The following is a 22,840-nucleotide window of genomic DNA, read 5'->3' on the forward strand; positions in this document are numbered from 1 at the left end:
GGCAAAACAAATTTCATCCGGGCAAGTATCACAGGACAGCAGAGATAAAAGGGGCGTGCTGGGTATCGGTGTGACAGAACGGCACAGCCAGAGTCAGGACTGGCTTCGCGTGGCCATCACATGCCCCAGTCCTTATGTGCAGTAATACAATTAGTAGCTTGAAGTAAGCCATGGTAGGAATATTTATGCAATGGAAGCAGCAAATGCTGACAATTAGGATTTGACCCTTACTTCCCCTTGCCAGTTGTTTGTTAGCACAAAACAAGATTAGTTTGGTGCCACTAATTATACGTATGATGCAAAAACAAAAGCCGTAAAAGGGGGAAAGTTACAGGCAGGGCTGGACACTTCAGTGCTCTCTCCCATGGCTGATAGAACGAGCAGACCCAGGCAGAGCTGGACACTTCAGTGCTCTCTCTCCCATGGCTGATAGAACGAGCAGACCGCAGCACTTCAGTGTGGGGACAGAAACAGAATGACTTTCCCAAATACCGAAACAGAAAGTGTGCACGTTGGTGCAGAATGTTGCTCTCTTCCAGTATCATTTCTATGGCTTCATGTCACAGTACAAATCTTACTTAAAACATAATGGCACATTTGGTGGTGCATGCCTGTATTCTTAGCATTTGGGAGGTTAAAGCAGGAGGGTTGGGAGGTCAAGGACGGCCTTGGCTATATAATGGGTTTAAGGTCAGCCTGGACTGCAATGAGATCCTGCTTGAAAAAAAAATCCCAAACAGAAAACAACCCAAATTCAATGATCCATATGAACCCTGATTCATGTTATTTTTGCATGCATTTCCTTCTGCCCTGTTTCCCCTATCCTCCCTCCTCCCTCCCTCCTCCCTCCCCTCCCTCCCTCCTCCCTCCCCTCCCTCCCCTCCCTCCCCTCCCTCCCTCCCTCCCTCCCTCCCTCCCTCCCTCCTCCCTCCCTCCCTCCCTCCTCCCTCCCTCCCTCCTCCCTCCCTCCCCTCCCTCCCTTCCTCCCTCCTCTCCCTCCCCTCCCTCCCCTCCCTCCCCTCCCTCCCTCCCTCCCTCCCTCCCTCCCTCTCCCTCCCTCCCTCCCTCCTCTCCCTCCCTCCCTCCCTCCCTCCCTCCTCTCCCTCCCTCCCTCCCCTCCCTCCCTCCTCCCTCCCTTCCTCCCTTCCTCCCTCTCTCTCTCCCTCCCTCCCTCCCCTCCCTCCCTCCCTCCCTCCCTCCCTCCTCCTCCCTCCCTCCCTCTCTCTCTCCCTCCCTCCCTCACCTCCCTCCCTCCCTCCCCTCCCTCCCTCCCTCCGTTCCCTCCCTTCCTCCCTCCCTCCCTCCCTCCCTCCCTCCGTTCCCTCCCTTCCTCCCTCCCTCCCTCCCTTCCTCCCTCCCTCCTCCCTCCCTCCCTCCCTCCCTCCCTCCCTCCCTTCCTCCCTCCTCTCCCTCCCTCCTCTCCCTCCCTTCCTCCCTCCCTCTCCCTCCCTCCTCTCCCTCCCTCCCTCCCCTCCCTCCCTCCCTCCCTCCCTTCCTCCCTCCCTCCCCCTCCCTCCCCTCCCTCCCTCCGTCCCCTCCCTCCCTCCCTCCTCCCTCCCTTCCTCCCTTCCTCCCTCTCTCTCTCCCTCCCTCCTTCCCTCCCTCCCTCCCTCCCTTCCTCCCTCCTCTCCCTCCCCTCCCTCTCTCTCTCCCTCCCTCCCTCCCCTCCCTCCCTCCCTCCCCTCCCTCCCTCCCTCCCTCCCTCCCTCCCTCCCTCCCTCCCTCCCTCCCTCCCCTCCCTCCCTCCCTCCCTCCCTCCCTTCCTCCCTCCTCTCCCTCCCTCCTCTCCCTCCCTCCCTCCCTCCCTCCCCTTCCTCCCTCCCTCCCTCCCTCCCCTCCCTCCCTCCCTCCCTCCCCTCCGTCCCCTCCCTCCCCTCCCTCCCTCCCTCCCTCCCTCCCCTCCCTCCCTCCCTTCCTCCCTCCCCCTTTCTCTTTCTTCTGTATGTCTTTCTTGACCACTCTTTGTGTATCTTTATGTATTTCTTAAATGCTACCTAGAAATGTCATTTATCATTTGAGTTTCTGAAATAAGTAGTTATGTGCACAACAGTCATAGTCTGCAGACTCAGACTCAATCACAGGATATGATTTTCTCAGTAGAATTAACCTCTGAAAAAAATTTTTATTTTCCTCAGACATCTTTGTTCTGTTTCCTCTTAAAGTCACATATAAAACACACACATGACAAAATGCTACTTAAATCATTTTGCGCACACAGTTCAGTGGTGTTGGCATGTTTAAATTCCTGTGCAACCAGAACTAGTGTGTCATCATCCTAAAGAGAAATTCTTTATGTATTGAAGATATTTCCCACCTGATTCCCGCCTCTAAGACTTCTGTGGTTATGATTTCTGTGTATATGATGTGTATACGATGAGCTGGTCTATTCTTGATCCCTCACATAAAGGGAATCCTATCACATCTATCCTTTTGCATCTGGGTTAACCTCGGCGTTTTCAGGACTCACCCATGTTGTATCATATATCAGTATCTCACGCCTTGTAAGGCTGCAGAGTACCCGATTAGATGAAAGCATTCTGTGGGTTGCGTCTTAGCTCTTTTGATGGTGTCCTTTATATTCAATATTTTTAATGTAGTTCAGCTTATCCAGGATTTCTTCTCAAGTGTGACCTTGGTGTTATCGCCCATCCCCCCAAATTGCCATCAAGTCAGATGTGGTGAAGGTTTTCTACACTTCCCCTGAGAGTTTGTTTTAGCTCTCATCCCAGATGAGTTGTTTTGTGCTACCACAGAAGGAAACTGCCTGACTTCTTTTCTTTTTTTTAATGGGGGGGCAGGTGGACACTCAGGTTTCCCAGCCCTTTTTGATGAGAACATTGCCCTTCATCCTCTGGATGGTGCTGACATCCTAGTTGGAAATCACTTATCACATCTTAGGCCATGGTTGTTTCTGTACCATGTCCTAATTTTGTAAAACATGCCCTATACTCCTTCAGTAATCATATAACGTATTTTCTAATAGTGAAAATATACATAGTCTGGGATGGCAGAGGAGTTATTTGTAATAAACGAGTGTGATAAATGAAGATGAGAAGAACCACTTGAAATGATTTGAAGCACCTCTTTATTATAGATAGGTAAATGTGGTTTTCTGAGGTTAACGGTATGCTTGTAATAGTTGAACAACAGGCTCATCCATACGGCGAGAGTTATGATCTTTTTCTTTTGATATTGAACTAACATTTCTCTGAAAACAAGGAAAGACTGGATAGGCAGAGCTTAGTTTCAGTGGGAAAAGACCCCCTCAATGCAGGATACCAATGTAAAGACCATAAAATTCCTTTAAGCATTATCATATTTAAGAACAGTAGAAGAAAAATCAATAAGTACTATGAAGCAAGTATTTTCTATAAAGCATAAATATAGTTTTATAATTTAAAACAGCAGCAATTTTCAAAAGTTTGGCTGAATTAAAAACTTTACACAGTATTTATATATATATATATATATACAAAATATCATTCCAGATGATCTTGGAGTTGTAAAACAGTATATCATAAACCCCAGTTTCTAAACCAAACTTACCACCAGATTATAGGAGGCCAAAAGGAACTTTTTACAGCAATTTAAAGAAGAAAACAAAAGACAAAAGGAACACCCCAATTCTCTTGCATATACACAGGAGTTATGACATGCTGCCTTTGATTCCATGTGCATGAGGAGAATTTTAAAATAAAGTAAGGACTTTGCATAAATAGCTTTACTCGTTAATAAGCATGAGGCCAAACAAGTGGAAACAAATATTAACAATTAAGACATATTCTGATGTAACCAGTACATACACTCTTAATGACGAAGATGAAGAAAGAAAAAATAGCCACAGCACCATGTTTTGAGAAACAGCACCAGGCAACACAAAAAGGCGACATGGAAGAGGTAGTGTAGACCGGCTAAGATTCTATGCCCATGGGGGACCTGAATACAGCTTAGTGTTGGGGGAGAGAAGGAGCCACAGACTGGCTTGCAAGTTCTAGACAGAAACGTGGCACCGTCAGAGCACTATCCAGTACTGCTCCACGGTGCCCCGCAGCTCCAGCTGTCTAACCGGGCGAAAGCATAGGGCACCCTCAAGGATTCCTGGTTTATGCGTTTTCAGGGAAGTCTTTACAAAAACTCAGATCAGTAAAAAAAAATTAAGAGCATTAAATACACTATCGATCATAGTTCTTTAAAAACGCCGTCTCTCCTTGGGAGGAAATCTTTTCTTCCTGAGATTTCTTGAGATTTAGCCACTGTCTTCCCTCCCTCCCTCCCCCACATTTCATAATGACATGCTTCTCTGTCTGTATTTCTCCCTCTGCACCAATCACCTGACCCACAGCATGGCTGCTGCACTACTGCAGAGGCTTCAGAGAAAGCACAGGGAACCGCTTTCAACGTAGTGCTTTCTCTCAGTTCTGAGATGAGGAAGGTTTTGGACTTCGATCACAGGAAGCTGGTCAGGATTTTGGGTGTGAAAAAGGAATTTTGCCTTGTGCCAGCTGCCATCCTGAATCTGTAAAAGAAGAGCAAAATGCTTTCATATGTAACTGCTTCTCCAAACACTCATTCCCAACAAGCAGTGCCCTTCATAGATAATGTGGAGTCTTTCCAAGGTTTAGAGAGACAGTGATGTTAGCTCTTGTGCTTCGTCCTGGAGAATATCAGCAGCCAAGTCAAGGGAAATCAGTTTGAGGACTGCCTGGAGTACATGGTGTGTTTGAGGCCAGTTTGAGTATAAAGAGAATAGAAACATTTAGAACAATGTTAAGTCAACGGTAATAATTACTGTCAGTCAAAAATTGGAAGTCTAGGCTAATGCTTCCTTTTTCCTCTTTTCCCTTGCCCCATCTTCTTCCCCTTCTTCTCTGCCCCCCCTCTACCTCATGGGGATTAAAGCTAAGTCCTTTCACTTGTTAGGTGAGCATTCTGTCACTGGGCTACACCTCAAGACTTTTTTCATACTGGTAAAACTGATGAGCTACCTAGCATGCTAACCCAGCACCGTGCTAGCCCAGCACCTCCTTTTTAATACTTAAAGACAAGATCTCATTAAACTGCTCAGGCTGGCTTTGAGCTCACTCTGTAGACAAGGCAGGGCTTGAACACATGATCCTCTGCCTTTATCTTCTGTGTGATTGAGGTTACAGATCCAAACCACAGTACCAGACCCACGGTGGTTGTGTTAATTGCCAACTTGACAGAAACAGAGACTGGCCTCTGATCATGTTAGTGGGGGATTATCTTGATTACATTAAGTATAGTGGGAAGACCTGCCCACAGTGGGTGCAACATTTCTGAGACAGGGGATCCCGGGCTATATATGAATGGAGGAAGTTAGCTGGGCGCTAGCATGCATGCATTCATTGATACTGTGGATGCTATGTGAGCAGCTCTGACCCACAGTAAACTTTTCCTCCCATAAGTTGCCTGTGCCAGGGTTTTATTATTACAGCACCAGGAAAGAAGCTAGAACACTATGCTTCCTTCCTTTGCTATAGCTCTGTCTTCTGAATTTTACTGCCTGAGGTTAATGCGACATCTATGATCATGGTAGAGATGTGAGTTAAGAGGCTATAGTTTTCCTAATAAGGGTCAGCCCCCTCTCTTCCTTTTTCCAGTGTGTGTGTGTGTATGTGTGTGTGTGTGTGTATGTGTGTGTGTGTATGTGTGTGTATGTGTGTGTATGTGTGTGTATGTGTGTGTATGTGTGTGTGTATGTGTGTGTGTATGTGTGTGTGTATGTGTGTATGGTGTGTTAAGTTAGTGGAAAACCAATGAGAGTTGGTTCTGTCCTTCTACCACACGGGTCCCGATGATGACTGAACTTGGGTTATCATGCTTGGCATCAAAGTTTTTACCCATTGAGCCATCTTGCCAGTTCCCTTTCCCTGGGTAAAAGAAGATTAATTATCACAGTCTTTGGATATTAGGTAGCAAATACCTAGAATTGCCTTAATTAGAAGCAGTTAAAGGATAATCATATCGAATCATCTTAGGTCCCTTTTCCTCCCCCTCTTCTGTGGTTTTCCATTTGAATGGCCTTCTTCTTTGTTCTTTCTAAGTCTTCTGCTTCTTATATTACTGCAGCCTCGGCTGTTTATGATAAATGATATGCTCAAAACCCATTATAAAATGTCCTATGTTAAATATTTAACATGGTTGCCTAAATTTACAGAGCTTTTTATTCAGAAGTCAGTTTACTTGCTCATAGTCTTGTCATGGTCAGAATTCTAAACTTTGGAGGCTCTTTAGTGACTCTTTAAGCTGATATCTTCATGTTAAAGCCAAGGCCATTGGCGTTCACCAGGAAACCGGTTGTTCAGTGTCATAAGGCTGGTGGGATAACCAGGCCTAACTGCTGGAAAGACACCGACCTGCCAGGCAGACACTGAGCATAATGCAGCCGTTAGATTCGTTCACTAACCCATCGGGCAGACACTGAATGTGCTGTTGTTGAACATTAGGCACAGCTGAATGAGCTGTCGCTTGTAATTTTATTACAGCGCTTGGGAAATACAAAGGTGACTAACTCAGCTCTGACCTTTGAAGTAAACAGCTTAGCCGTCTGACTGCGGAGAACAGACATAAATGAGGTAAGATCGTGTAAGGCAAGGGCAAGACACAGCATACAGACGGAGACTACGTATAGCAGCGGCAAGACACAGCATACAGACGGAGACTGCGTACAGCAAGGACAAGACACAGCATACAGACGGAGACTGCGTACAGCAAGGACAAGACACAGCATACAGACGGAGACTGCGTACAGCAAGGACAAGACACAGCATACAGACGGAGACTGCGTACAGCAAGGACAAGACACAGCATACAGACGGAGACTGCGTACAGCAAGGACAAGACACAGCATACAGACGGAGACTGCGTACAGCAAGGACAAGACACAGCATACAGACGGAGACTGCGTACAGCAAGGACAAGACACAGCATACAGACGGAGACTGTACAGCAGGGGCAAGTCACAGCATAAATAATAGGATTATTATTATTATTATTATTGTATAAATAGATCCATTTGGCCATAGAATGGAGTACCAGCCAATGAAAGTCCAGTCTAGAAATGCAGGTTGGGGCTTGACTGTTGCTCAGCTGTCTGATGCTCAGATTGTATTTTGGACGTGCTAATGAGCCACTACTCAGAAAATTTCTGGGAAGAGCTAAAAGTTACATGAATTTGTTAGGAATAGTGTTCTCTTTAAATAGAGAGAATAAGAGCAATCTGCTTTTGACCATTTACCTATGAAAAGAAATGTAGAAAAAATGGTCTCCAAGAAATGGCAAGAGATGTTAAATCACAGACTTAATTATATTGTAAGGCAGGAAACAATGCTACTTAAAATAATTAATGAAAAATTAGTTGTATATGTAATTAAGGTTGTCATAGTATCTATTACTTCATTTCAGTAGAAAAAAGTGAACTAAAAATCAAATACCAAGAGGTCCAGCCAATCCACAATAGCATTCATATTTAATTGTATAAGATTTAGCAGAACCAAATAAAGTAACAACTCCATGACTTGTCTTACATGTAGCAATAAGATATAGAACACAAAATATGAAATAGTTATATTTATGTGCTTGCTATATCAATTTATTGATCAGTTGAGCTACCAATCATTTCATTCATCTATCCAGATATAACTATTTCATCTGAGGATCAACATCTGTGTTAACATTTACTTTACACATAAAATTCCATAAATAGGGATTGGAGAGATGATTCATCAGTTAAGAGCACCCACATCCGACAGATCACTACAGCTCTAGAGGATCTAACACCCCCTTGTAGCTTCCATGGTACTCACATATATGTGGCATACACAAACACAGAAAGATATACACACATACACATAATTAAAAATAAGGGGCTGGAGAGGCCGCTCAGTGGTCAGGGACACTTGACTCTCTTACAGAGGATTCAGGTTTGGTTCTTAGCACCCACATGGTGGCTCACAACCATCTGTAACTCCAGTGACAGGTGATTCAGTGCCATCATCTGACCTCATAAGGCACCAGTCACAAATCTGGTGCACATACATATATGCAGGCAAAACATTTGTGTTTGTAAAAAAATCTTTTAGAATAAATCTTTTACAAAGGCATTAAAAACATAGATAAGCTGGGCATAGTGGCACATGGGAGGCAGGGTCAGGGGGAACTTTGAGTTCAAGGCCAACCTGGGCTATATAGCAAGGTCCAGGATACCCAGGACTACATGGAGAGACCCTGTCTCAAAAAAACAAAACAAAATCAAAATCCTTGAATAACTTATTAACATAACAAAATTGATAATATGCATATCTAAATAGGTAGACACAGATAGACAATGGTTGTTTGTGGGAAATGTAGGTATGCCAGGGACCTTAAAACTTAGCACCCTTCTGTAGTTTCAGTTTGTAAGGAAAGCCCCATTCTTATCATTTTAAGTCACATTTCTAAAAATGTCATTCTCTTACCTTGCAGTCATCTGAGAGGACTTTAGGTTCAAGTAGAGTATTTTCTTCAAAAATCTGACCATTCCATCCTTTGAAACTAATAGGCACTCCTGGGCCATCTGCCTGTGTGTTTGTCCACCTTGGGGTGCTTTGACAGTGAACGGTGATCATGTGGGTGGCTTCTGAGCTCAGCAAATGAAGAAAGTTCATCTGCACTTTGCCAACTCCAAACTCCAACTAGTGTCATAGAGACAAGAGTCACATTATAACACATGGTGATATAGGGAAACTTAAGGGAGGGCAGCCTGAGAAATCTGGAATTTAAATGCCAATAGGTGGAATTCCGGCAGAGGATTAATCATGTATTCCTGGTGGTGGTATTGATGTTGGTGTTGGTGGAGTTGCTGCTGCTGCTGTGTATGCATGATCATGTGACCTCTGGAACACTGCTGTCAGACTACCAAGCTGATGCCAGTGGGCATGGACCAGGAAAGGATGTTGACAACAGTGTTTTTAGAGTCTGTGTAAACTGGCTGCAGCATATCATTAGGCTATTATATAATAATATAATAAAATAATTTTATAGTGTTACTTGTAATGCAGTAATAATTGTTATTTGATTAGCATGTTTTTTACGAGAGTCTTCATTTGAGATTACTTTTGTGTTATTTTCATAAAATATGTTACAAGTTTAGAAAAACAATTTAGTTGAATAACTTTAATTTTTTGTCAAATCCTAAAGTAGTTGCAGTGAGTCAGCAAGAAATCTTGACTAAGGGTGTGAATGCATGAACCAGTCTTAACTAATAACATGAGCAGTACAGAGGAAAACAGGAGTTAGCAAGGCTAACTACACATTCCCACATTTGGAAAGGGAAGTAAATGTCTTTGTAGTCCCATACACCTCCACGACTACCACGACTACCACCGTCATCATCGTCGTCATCATCATCGTCATCACCATGGTCATTATCACTGTCAGCATAATAATCATCATAATCATCATCAACATCATCATTGTCACCACCACCACCATCATCATTGTCACCACCACCATCACCACCATCATCTGAGACTTATTCAGGGAGGAGTCCAGATACAATGTGAGTATGGAATTGCTGTTAAGGAATTTATATTAGATCTCCAATTACAAATCATCCAAAGTATCAGGAGGTAACAATGCTGGAAGATGGCAAGGCAATGACAACAAAAAGAAAAACTGTAAGGAGATTGCGGCAGTAGAGTGCCTGCTTAGCCTTGACTTGAACCCTAGTTTCACAAACACCAGAAAAAGAATCAATGTCAGAACAACAAAAGAAGAGCTCTAGGGATGGAGTAATATACAATTAAGGAATAGGGATAAAAATGTGGAGCATACTCCTTAGGAATGTTAAAGTTTAATTTTCAATTCCCTTATTTTGTTATATATATACCTTTCCCCAGCCTTGGTCACCTTGTTGATAAAGGGGGGTATCACACCCACCTCATGGGGCTGCTAAGAGCCTTAAATCAGTAGGTTATGACAATTTTCTAATCGCTGAAACTTAGACAGTAAAGTTATTTTTCAAAATCTTGATTGTAACTCTCTTGGAAGGTGTGTATATCAATATTGTTTTGATTATGGTATTATTAGTTTTACTATTCAACATTAATACATTTTCACACCAAAACACTAAAAACACAAAAACAAAACAAAAACAAAATGACAAAGGCAATTTATCCACACTCTAGCTAGCCCTCAGAGTGTAGCAAGCCCTTTGGTAGTCTGCAGCTTCATTCTCCAGAGTGCTCTCCACACACATTACTGATTTCTAGTCTTTCTACTACCCTCCAATGAGAGAATTGACTCAGTCATGGGGGGAATTAGCACATTATTCTTTACTGCTCTTATCTTGTTTGTTCAATATTTCCCTTCTTTTATCTCCTTTTCACAAAAGTCTGTGTAAAAATCCCCAGGCAACTCCCAGGATGTATCTTTTATACAGAGACCTATTGTGATGCTCTGCATTTAGAGGTACATCGATCCCCCAGGATGGAGCAGTCCTCTGTCCTCTGTTATGGAGAACAGTGGTGCATGTCCACTGAGATCAACAATAAAACCACACTCAGTGAAGGAGATCAGCTCAACAGAAACCAGCTGCACACTATGCCTTTACGCCTTCTTAAGATGGACAGAACACATAGGAGATATGTGTTAACTCTTTGCCAATGAGAAAATTCGCAAAGCCAGTTAAATCAGAAAAATAAAGAAGTGCAATTTTGATTTGAAGATGTTATAAATAGCTAGGCGGTGGTGGCACACGCCTTTAATCCCACTCGGGAGGCAGAGGCAGGCGGATCTCTGTGAGTTCGAGGCTAGGCTGGACTGACAGCCTCCAAAACAATACAGAGAAACCCTGTCTCGTAAAACCAAAAAAAAAAAAAAAAGATGCTATAAATAGAATTGGGCTTTGAGTTTTTAAAATACTTGTAACTCACTGTTGTATGAAACTAATCTACATTCATTATAAATAGCGTGTTTACAGAATTAGTCTAAAAACTTTTAAATAGTATTCAGTGAATGTTTATGGGAGATTGTTTTATGCCTATTATCCTAATCCAACAAGCTTCCATAGCAAAATTCTTTTAACGATGATAAAATTTTCAATAAAGTTGTAGGTAATAGACAGTTATCAGAACAGTGCAACTGATTGGAGGTTTGCTAAGGTCTGTGCATGTTTAAAAACACAACACCAAGCTGTCAAGCTTTAAGGTATTGAAGAAACAAGATCCGTGGAATACATCACACCGAATCAATCATAAAACACACAATCAAACTTTCAAGATTTACGGCTGTTAATTTTTTTTTTAGCAATGAGAATTGGAGAGATGGCTCAGTGGTTAAGAGCAATTGATGCTATTGAGGAAGACCTGGGTTCAATTCCTAGCACCCAGGTGGTGGCTCACAACCATTCATAACTCCAGTTCTAGGAGATCTGATGTCCTCTTCTGACCTCTCCAGGGACCAGGCATGTACATGTTGCACACACATACACGGAGACAAACACTTCTACATATAACAAAAATAAATCCCTAAAAATATTTTAACAATGATACTATTTCTCATATATGCTAGAGAATGAAGGGTGATGGGCACATTTTAATTTCATTCTTAAAATCTCACAATTATACGAAGACAAAGAGTTCTTTTAAGTCCTCATTGACTAATACTCTACAATTCACAAGCACATGTTCTAAAATTCAGTACACACCTTTGTCACAGAAACAGGAGACAAACATGTCTGTCCACCAGCACTAAAATTGCAGAAAACCTCAAAGGCATCTGAAGAGCACCCAAGATTTGGATCAATCCAGTATTTCCCTGTTAATTGATAACAAAAACACAAGGTTACTTCAACCTCATACTAAGCTACATGGACTTATATAGTGTAACATCTAAGAACAGAAAGTCCTGAAAAGAGTCTGTGTCAGCAGAGACTGATTGGCTGATGGGAATTTCCCTGTGGGGAGAGACTGGAATGTTGCAGGTCCAGAGGCTAATTACCCAGTCTTGGGCTAGGTCTAGCCTTCCCTAGACCAGCCATTGCTTGCCCACCTCTGTGTCTGGACTACCACCTTGTGACTAATAAACAGAAACCTTTTAGAATTTGTTGACTTAGCAGACCATTAGCTTCTATTGTCCCAAAAGCTAAGAGTGTCATCAGATGGTGTCCTGGGCCTATACAAAAGCTTCCCCTTCTCAGTGTGGCCATCTCTCTGACGCACTCACCAGTGTATTTTTTTTTTTTTTTTGGTTTTACGAGACAGGGTTTGTCTGTATTGTTTTGGAGGCTGTCGGTCCAGCCCGGCCTCGAACTCACAGAGATCCGCCTGCCTCTGCCTCCCTAGTGCTGGGATTAAAGGCGTGTGCCACCACCGCCCGGCTCACCAGTGTATTTTTAACTTGCCTTGATTTATGACTTCCTTTGTTCTGTATTTCATAAAACCGCTTCCACATTGGGATGTGGAATTTGGGGTAACCTGAGCCATGGCCACTCAAAATGGCCCCCAAATAAACCATCTTTTATTCCCCTTAAAATGAGAGCTGTGTTGACACATGTCGACATATCTGCCATGTCTTATCTGCTAGAATACATAGCTGATTGCAAACATCCATATTTAGCTAATGAATGAAAGCTACAAGTATGTAAAATTGTTACCCAGAACTGTATTTTTAAGACCTTATCAATTTAAAAAGCATTTCATAATCTTAATCAAAACAGTAGGTAGGCTGAGTTCACTGCTTTGGACTATGGATAAGTAGGCTGAGTTCAGTGCTTTGGACTATGGATAAGTAGGTGTCCGTTAAGAACTGACTGCAAGATGGCTCAGTGGGCAGAGGCGCTTACCACTGAGCCTCATGACCTGGTTTTGATTCTGGGGACTCAACATGGTGGAAGGGGAGAGCCAACTGCTGCAGGTTGTCCTCTGATCTCCACATACTCATTGTGGCATGTGTGTACCACCCAAAATAAATGAATGTAAATCTTTTCAATGAAAAGGTCAGCTAGCAGAGAATTACCCGAAGTTACACAACTAGTGTTATAGTTGTAGTTAATGTACATTTTTGTTATAAGAATTTTTATACAGTTTAAAATGGAGATTTCATTTCAAATAGAAATGGTTTCAACCTAGCTGGAGAAAATATATCTTTGTGGGTAATACTCATGATTAAAAATACTAAAATTGGGCTAGAGAGACGACTCTGAGGTTAACAGCACTTGCTTTGATCCCCAGCCCCTACATGGTGGCTCACAACTGTCTTGTTCTTACAGGTCCAGTTATATAGGTGATTATAGACTAGCTAAAAATGAAAACAAAATGACACAACTTTTTGGCAGTTAGTGTTTCTCTTACTCAAGTGGTGATTGATGCTCTGGGTTTAAAATATTTTCTTAACGATTTTCTCTAAGTCTACTTTTATGCTCCCAACCAAAGTACTTGAACAGGATGAGAAACTCTAAGGAGGATAAACCACTCTATTTTGATGTTTGCTGATTCTAGTTGGGGGTATATTTAAATTCTATAAAACCACATTGTTGGGGAGTGCTGTAGAAGGAGAATTTACAATTTTTTAAAAAAATGTTGTCAACTTTGATGGCTTTGAATTACCAAGGACTAAGATGTGTTCCTGTCTGTCACCCCTAAGGTCGGCTACCTTGCCAATACAAAGTATGAGAAAAAGGACACACAAGTGAGGTGATTTCAGAAGTTTATCCTCCTCAAAGACTAGTTCAGTTATGATGACATTATAGTGGCCTTTGCTGATGTTTTATCAAAATGACTGAGATCTGAAGTGAATGCCCTGCAGATCTCAAATGTTCTGAAATGATGAGGTTAGACATGAGAATCTGATGAGAAGAACTTACCATCAGAAACCTTGTACTCACAGCTGAGCAAATCCTTGCAGATCCGTGCTGGGTTAGCTCGTGTGCCAAGAGGGTTCTTCATGCTGCTCAGTAAACTGCTAAGGTAGGTCAGGGTTTTGAATATCTCTGTACTGTGGTTGATTAAAGTCACTTCAGTATTCGGGTAACTCTGCCAAGTCATCAGAAGAGTCATGTGAGCGGGAAAACCCTAATAACAATCTGGACAAGGCAGAACAAGACTGCGATGCTAACTGCTTTTGGAGAGCTGGGAATAGTGTGGGAAAATGTATCTTCATAGCTAAGCATGGATATCCACTTATTGGTCCATGATCTCAAGAGAAAGCCAGAGTTAAGCTTGTCAGTTGAGAAGAGACCTAAAAAATTATTATGCCTACTGTACCATGACTTTAAAACTCCATATAAAATAATCAGAGTTTAAAATTCTATCTTAAACTTTACTGTAAAACTCTTGCCAAAAAACCCACCAAAAACCATACACTGACATCATTCAGAACCAGACTATTGAGCTTAGTGATCTTCTGCACAGTTAGAACAATCATCCTGAAGCTGTGGCTCTTCACATTGAATTTTAGGCTTTTACTATCAGATACACTGTTTTCTTTTTTTAAACTTAGATTAGAAGCAAGCTTGCTTCACATGTCAATCCCAGCTCCCTCTCCTTCCTCTCCTCCCACGCCTCCCACCCCCCCAATCTCCACCCCGCTCCCCAGGGAGGGTGAGGCCCTCCCTGGGTGATCTCCAGAGCCCTATCAGACACATTTTTATGTACTCATCCACCGTGCAAAAATGAAAAATGCATGACAGAATGAAAATGAGAAAAACAACTGGCTTTGTATTTTTCGTTCATAACTCATGTCCTGTCTGCATGGACTCTTCCTCATACGCTAATATTTAGCTTCCCAAGTTCTCTTTTCTATGTGTAATACAGTACACACACATGCACTTGTTTATGTATGTGCACAGATGATTGGCTAGATTCAGCAAAGGGGGAGAATGGGCTTTCCCCCTTCTTTCTGAGATGAAATGACTGATCATGACAACCCCTACTGTAAGAAATATGGTTAATTTTACTTTACTATCTTCCTGGCAGTACCAAATCCCTTTTAAAAGTTCTAATTTGTTTGCTTTAAATATTTTTCTTATGAAACATCCTGTGCATGTATTTCTGTTTTATTATACTTGAAAACAGTTTCAGATTTTCTGTTTCAAATATGACCTTTGAGATAATGCCACATTTTGGCTTCCAAAAAAATCCCTCTGTTTAATTTGAATATTGAAGCTGCCAATATAAATAGAGTCAGATATATTACCTCCATCTGCAGGGCAGAATTTGATGCAATCAGGGTTTGAATAGCAGCATTGATATCCATTTGTCTCTGTTAAAACAAAACCACTTGAGATTACAATAAGGTCAAGACAGTGTTCTAAAGGACTCTGTGTTCACTATGTTCTGGGAACCTTGCTGTTAAAGGCTACCAGATTGATATGAATGGGATCTTCAACTCTTATGAAGACAGATCTTGCAAATGATACCTAGCTATTTTATATGAAAAACATCACATCACCTTCATCCTGATCCCACAGGTCTCCTTCAAACAGGACCTGGTTGGGAACTTACTGATGGAAGCTGTTTGTCCCTGCTGTATGAAAGGATGACACATCACCTCTCAAATGGAAGAAGAATGAAACACAATGCCCCCATATAATAAATTGCACACCAGAGAATAAATAACTGTAGTAATTTTTAACAGTTCTATTCTTGGAAGGAAAGTAGAATAAAATACTGCTGTCCTGAGGTAGTCACCACAAGAGCTCAATCTGATACTTTTGTGGTCTTAAAAACAATTTCTGAAGTTGGAAAATGTACCATTAGCCCCAAAAGAACTAACAGTACAAACTCAATCTGTTCCTGCATTTAATAAAATGATATTTTAAAAGAAAAACTCAGTATGATCATTTGTAATAGTCTTTTATAATTAAAAATAATATCTTGGAAATGAAGCAGCCTTCTGGAAATCACATCTGTGCAAGTGAGGCAAGCCATCTGAATTTATCTCAGAAAGATTATGATACTGAGATACCGTTTTTTTTCAAGCCCATAGGATGGAAACTGCCTATCAACAGTCCATTCTCAAGTCGTGGTTGGTAATTGGAAAAGCCATTCAAGATGATGGAAGAATCAATAAACACCACCCCCATTGTCTTCACATGTGGCTTTCATATTGGAAAAGAATTCACTCATTCCGCATGCATGTATTTCCAAACACTTTGATAAGTGTTGAGGAGAAAATTGTAAGCAAGAAAGAGTATTGTTCCCATGGAGGTTCATGCTAGAGGGAACAAGCACAGATCAAATGACGTGAAACCACACAGTTAGAAACTGTTACACGTGCGATGGAAGAAAGTGCATGGGGCGCTGCGAGAAACTGGGAAGCAAAGCTGGGGAGTGCAAGACATTGGCGAGGGGACATTTTCTTGTGACTGTGGCGTCTGAAAGGAAATAAAGAACGAGAATGGTTAGGGAAAGGGAGAAGAGCTTCCCACGCAGAAATAACAACCTTGGACGAAGTCCAGGAGACATGACCTGTCCAAGAAGTAGGAAAGGTTAGGCTAAGAACTTCCTCTGCAGATTAAGCAATCCTACAGTCTGAGACTAAGTCTTGCTATGTAACTCAGGATGTCTTTGAACCCACTATCCTCCTGCCTCAGCGCTTCAATACTGGGATGACTGGAGCATGCCACCACGCTGGCTCGTGGTGTGGGATTGAAAGTACTTATTGGAACACCTAGCACAGTGGCTCTTAAACTCTTCAGAATTAGAAGGCTCTTTGGTCTTTCACTGTGACTAAGTGAGACTGAGGCTGTGTAAAGCTCTCTCCAGGCAGACATTAGGCCATGGGGTCCATCTTCAAAACCATAAGACACAAAACCCAACCAAATGGAATTATAATTGAGTACTTTAAAAGACTTTTGCTTATATGAGTTATAACTTTGGCATTTACCAAAATAGAAATGTAAACATAAAGTTTCAAATGACACATTACTTGCTTAAAATAACAATACATTTATTATATGATAGAATCACTAAAGTATTCTTATGCATTGTTTTACAAAACAACAAGCTCATTAGTATGCTACTGCCTTTTGCACATATTTAATGTTTAGGCTAATGATGGAAAGTAAAAGCTCATTTGTTTCTGTAGTCAGTGCATTTGCTGTTTCCTTTTACTATTTCTATCATTGTTTTGACTTGGGCCATCAGAACAGTCATTCTATTTCATACAACTAGGCACTGTCCACTTTTAGAACTACAAATGGAGTCAAAGGACTTTTAAGCTAAATTATTACAATTTTGAGTTTGGACAAAGTCAAAGCCTGCAAAATAGACACAGGAGGGACAGAACAAGACTGAAGTCACTTCAGAGTTTTACTTCCTAAACGCTGTCATTAGTTGGCCTTTCTGGTGGTACCCTGGAAGACATCTAGGACCGTCTTTATTCTACCCAATCCAGCAGTCATTCAGTACAACGTAAGGTTATCCATGGGAACATTTCCCAAAAGTATATGCAGTGAATTTTTTAACTTTGTCTAAAACAGAAGAGAATGAAGCAACCACTGGGATAACCAGAAGTTTCCAAAGGAAAGCTAGAGGATGTGATGTGGTAGAGACCTTCAATGGTTCTGACCACATTCCAGAATCTGAAACTCTAGGCGATGTTAGCACTACATATGTGCTCAGAGAGTCCCGAGCGGTGCCAAGCTGTCAGCTGATCTTGAGGTTCTGTGAGAGCAGATGAAGGTTAAGATGTAATTATCAACTTCCTGGCTGAGCATTGGGATGGTACCACAATTACACACAAATCCCATTTGCAAAAGTGGAAGCCTTATCATCCCTGGTGCCTAAGAAAACCTAGTAGGAAATCTCTGTTAGAAGTTAGCTGAGCACTAAGCTGAGAAGTGACTCCAGGGTTCACACATAGCAAAGAATGTAGATTACATGGCTCAGAAATGTCAGCCAACAACAATGGAAAGCAACAAGAATAATTCAGGTCGAGGGCAAGAATATGTCTAGGGATGTGACATTCTACTATGAAAAATGTCTTCTTTGGTTCTGTCTGTCTGATGATTCTGTATCTGCAGGTTTAACAAACATGATCAAATTATAAAAAATTTCACCTGTACTGGACAAATACAGACTTCTCTTATTATTGTTACCTAAACAATATAGTTCAATAAATAGTCCTATTATGTTGTATTTTGTGAGCAATTTGGAGATAACTTAAAGGTTATAGGAGCATTTGTAGATAATTTGTAGATTGTAGGCTATATTCAAATGCTATGCCAATTTACATAAGGAACTGAAGCATTTGTGTATTTGGGTATTAAAAGGAGTCTGGCCATTTTTCCCTGTGAATTCCAAAATATGACTATTGCAAAACATGTGAGAAATAGGAGTGTGTGGCCACTATACAGGAAAACAAGCAGTCAATAGAAACTCTCTGAGGGGCCAGCAAGAGGGCTCAGGGAGGAAAAGTGCCTGCCCCTAATCATGATGACCTGAGTCCAATCCCCAGCACCCACAGGATGGAGGAAGAGAACTGACTTAACAAGTTGTTCTCTGACCTCTGCAAATGCAGAATGACACATGTACTCCTCCTAAAAAAATTTAAAGAAAGAACTGTCTGTGAGAAATCTCAGATTGTGTAAGACAAAGACATTGACTTAGCAATGTTTGAATAACTAAAAGAAACTTTTTATAAGACTAAAGAATGGTGAACACATTTCATTAAATAAAAATTCTAAAGCAGAGGCCGAAACTACATGGAAAATGCCCACATTGAAACTCTGGAGTTGAAGAGCATAGCTGAAATAAAAACTTACTGTACAGACTCAACAGCAGATTTTAGCGGTAAGAAGAAAGCATTGGTGGCTATAAAGATGGGTTTATTGGGATTATCTAGTCTGAGTGGAAAGAAAAAAAGAGAATGAAGACGAAGAAACAGAAACTGGAGGACACTACCTAGTAGACAAACATAGGTGTCCTGGGAATGGAAAGGAAGAAAAAAAGGGGCCTAATATTTGAAATAATAGCTATAACCATGCTGTATTTGATGAGAAACAGTAATATGCACATCTTAGAACTCTATGAAATGTTGGCAAGTTGGGGGCAACAGGATCATGAATTTGAGGACAGCCTGGGCTACATAGTGAGTTAGAGGAAACCTGGGCCATCTAAGAAGACAGTATCTCAAACAAACTAAAACTAAGAAAGCAAACAAACAGAATTTTCAGCACCACAGGCAAAAAGAGAATGTTAAAAGCAGAGATAGGAGAAGTTTGCCACAGCCCAGAGACACTCAAAGTGTCGCTCAAGACCCACAGCAGTGAGAAGGCAGCGTGCGGGGTGTGGAAAGGCATGTGAAACGTTCAAACATGAAGGAGAATGAAGACGTTTTCAGATAAATGAAAACTGGTATAATCTAGCACTAGCCCACCTTACATAGAGAACGTCTAGAGGGGAGGGAGGGATAGCTCAGTGGTTAAGAGGGCTTGTGGCTCTCACAGAGGACAGAGCTCAGTTCCCAGCACCACATCAAGTGGCTTACAACCATCTCTAACTCCAGGTCCAAGCGATCGGTGCCCTCTTCTAGCATCTTCAAGTAACCTCATATACATGCACATACATGAAGAGTTGAACATGGTAGCATGTGAGGTCCTCAATCCCATCTGAAATATTTCCCCACCCCCTCTAAAAGCAGAGAGGACACTTTTCCTGGGTGTGGTGGTGCATGCATATAATCTCAGTATGTGAGGGATGAAGAGGAGGACAATTGAGAACTTAAGGTCAGCCTAGGCTACACTGTGAGTCTAGGTCATCCTGGGTTACCTAGCATGATCCTGTCTCACAACACCAAACCACTGGGATTGGGCTCCACATCCCTGCATTTTGATTGGCTGTGGTTTTCTGTAGTGGTCTCCATCTGTTGCAAAGAGTGTTTTCTTTGATGAGGGGTGAAGAGTGCACTTAGCTGTGCACATAAGGACAAATGTTTGTAGATTGTTTTTAGGGATTATGCTGGTTTAGTAAATAAGTTGAGTGTAGAGTCTCCTTCAATATTGTTTCTCTTAGGTACTTTGTCACAGTGAGTGATGGAAGGAAAGCTATTTACATCTCACCTTTGGGGACTGGTCCTAAGGCTACTCGACATATGTTAAAATGATGGGTCTATTGACAGGACATTTGTAGTAATTGTATTTACAGAGGATTGGAAACAATTTGAATGTTTATCAACAGAAGACCGAATGAAAGAATAACAGGGTATTCCTAAATCAAATGACTGGTTTATCTTCTTTGAGTATGTTTGAGTGAAGAATACAACGAGGATGGTACTTAATTAACGCTAAAGCAACCACAACTTTAATCATGGCTGGTACAAGTGAGGCTCGATGAAAAAGGTAATTATCTTTTGGAACAGACATTAGGAAATAAGAACATTTCATAGGACTTAGTTCTCATGACTTTTCTTTGCATTCTTCATATTCCTACAATTCCTAGACTATTCCTAAAGCCCAGTCTACCTTTTGACACATATGAGGAATTCAGTATGCTGACTTTGTTATTTTCTCTCATTTTTAGAGCCAGACAGATTGAATTAAGAGGATTTTGAGGAAGTCATTCAGTAACAGCTCTGAGTCCACATCTGAGCTCAGACTTTTCATTTGGAGCCGGGCATGGCGGCAGACACTGTAATCCCAGTACTGGAGATTATGAGCTCAAGGTGAGCCTAGGACAGTTTCAAAGCAAAGTAGCAGAAAAAGCTCTAAGTTCAGTGAAGGATTTTAAAAAAAAGAGTCTTTTTATGTGCTCCAGTTTAAGAGAACATATTATAACAAGAAAATCACTTAATGTTTTAAACATAGGCATAAAATTGCCCACATCTGAGTATAAAACTGTTATTACATGCAGGGAAAGAGTCCAAAATGAAATGAAATAAAACAAAACAGCTTTGAGAGAACGCATTGTCCTGTGAAAAATCACTTAAACTGTGTTTTACAGACAAGCGCATACGTTAGGAGACAGATCAAGGAGCCAGCAGTAACTAGCGAGCCACCTCACAGTCTCACGTGACAGGGTCTAGGTGACTTCATCACACTTTGCCAGAATGTAACCCTCCCACCCTCACAGACTCAAACACGGGGTCAGTGTAATCCTCCCAACTCTTTCCCATGTTCATGTGAGTGGCACATGGATCCAACCTGGGCACTTCAGGGGTTTGGGGATGTCGCTTTTCGGAGTTCTGAAGTCTCAAGGTGGGTGGATGCTGATAACGTTGAAGGACTAGGGATCAATCTGAGGCCTTGACCCTCTCTGGTAGAAGTATTTCTGGCCCTTGAAGCCAGGACCGTTCTGCCACCTCTGAACTCACCTCTCCAGTTCTCCAAGTTGACCACGAACTAGGAGAGATCAGCTGAAATCCCTTACCACATTTACTGATGCTTGTGTACATATCACCACACACACACACACACACACACACATGCACACACGGACACACATGCACATATGTGTACATGCACACTTGGGTGCACACACACATACACATACATGCACACACACACACGCGCACACACATGCACACACAGGCACGCACACACAGAGGCACGCACACATGGGCATGCATGCACATACATGTACATACACACATGGGTGCACACGCACACACACATGCACACACGGTCACGCATGCACATATGTGTACATGCACACCTGGGTGCACAGGCACACTCATGCAAACACACATGCACATGCATGTTCACCCCCCACATTCCCATCCTGCCCCTCCTTTAGCACATGAAGGGCCATTTCTGGCACCCTGGGGCAGACTTTGGCATTGCTTTCTAAGTGTCACACCACAGGACCTGGCCCAGTCATACCAGATCCTTGCACTCTCTCCATCATCAAAGCACACTTCTTTCCCGAAAGTATTAGCTTCTCACTGCACTTCAGGACAGTGAGACAATGTAACTCCATAAGCCTTCAATGGAGCCCTGGGCCAGGGAGGCTGGGTTAGATAGAGCGCCTCAAACTTCTTTCATCTTGCCCCACAGTAAGAAATTTCTACGTCGTGACAAAGTTCACAGAAAAATATAACTGACAGAATGGTTTTGCAAAAACATTTCATTATCTCTAGTAATGAATGATGCACTAAGGTTTGATATTTATTGATCTAAGATTCATATAGCATGAAATTTACCAGTTTTATCATTTTAGAACATATAGTATATAACCTTCAGTCATCACTAATAATTTCAGAAAATTATCACCCTGGAAACAAACCCCATGCCCATTACATTAATCAGTCGGGTGTATGAGATGTGTACACGTGTCCACACAGTGTATATGTGTATGTGTGTATAACATCCTTGTGTATAGAGTGTGCATGCATGTACAAGATGTGTGCACGTAGTGTATACATGTGTCCACACAGTGTATATGTGTATGTGTGTGCATGCATGTACATGTGAACGTGCATGTGAAGGCGGCAGGAAGATGTTGATCATCTTCTGATCTCTCACTGAAACTGAAGCTTGGCATTTTGTCTAGTCTGGCTGGCTGCCCAGAGCTTCCAAGATCCGCCATCTCCACCCTTTCAATGCTGGGTTTCAGGTGTGGGTATCCATGTCCAGCTTTGTTACATGGCTGTCAGGGATTGGATCTCAGGTCTATTTCTTTCACAGTATACACTGTCACCCACTGAGCCATCTCTCCAGACCTACTTTCTACATATTTTACTTTATTACAAAAGAATGTTGTAGAGACTCACTAAATTGGTCTCATCTTCCACAGAGTAATGAATTCAATTTGCACTCTGAAATAACTACATACACTACCCACACAGATGCTACACATATGTATGGAGAGAAGTGACTGTGTGAACAGAACACATGCATACA

General features: G+C 41.9%; 1 protein-coding gene across 4 annotated transcripts in view; it reads right to left on the minus strand.

Annotated features, from left to right (window-relative positions):
• Positions 1-4,268: 4,268 nt before the first annotated feature.
• Positions 4,269-22,840, minus strand: part of Col24a1 (collagen type XXIV alpha 1 chain) — a 261,191-nt gene continuing 242,619 nt past the window's right edge. For 2 of the 4 annotated variants that reach the window (XM_021233967.2, XM_040751646.1), the window contains exons 57-61: positions 15,196-15,261; positions 13,865-14,033; positions 11,708-11,817; positions 8,478-8,693; positions 4,269-4,516 (exon numbers count right to left, since the gene is read on the minus strand). In XM_021233967.2, coding sequence (XP_021089626.2) covers positions 4,370-4,516; positions 8,478-8,693; positions 11,708-11,817; positions 13,865-14,033; positions 15,196-15,261 — 708 coding nt within the window. In that variant the 3' untranslated portion in view covers positions 4,269-4,369. The other 2 variants (XM_021233968.2, XM_040751647.1) reach the window with 2 other exon arrangements.

Source organism: Mesocricetus auratus, unplaced genomic scaffold (assembly GCF_017639785.1).
Source record: "Mesocricetus auratus isolate SY011 unplaced genomic scaffold, BCM_Maur_2.0 Super-Scaffold_100009, whole genome shotgun sequence".
NCBI classification, from domain to species: domain Eukaryota; kingdom Metazoa; phylum Chordata; class Mammalia; order Rodentia; family Cricetidae; genus Mesocricetus; species Mesocricetus auratus.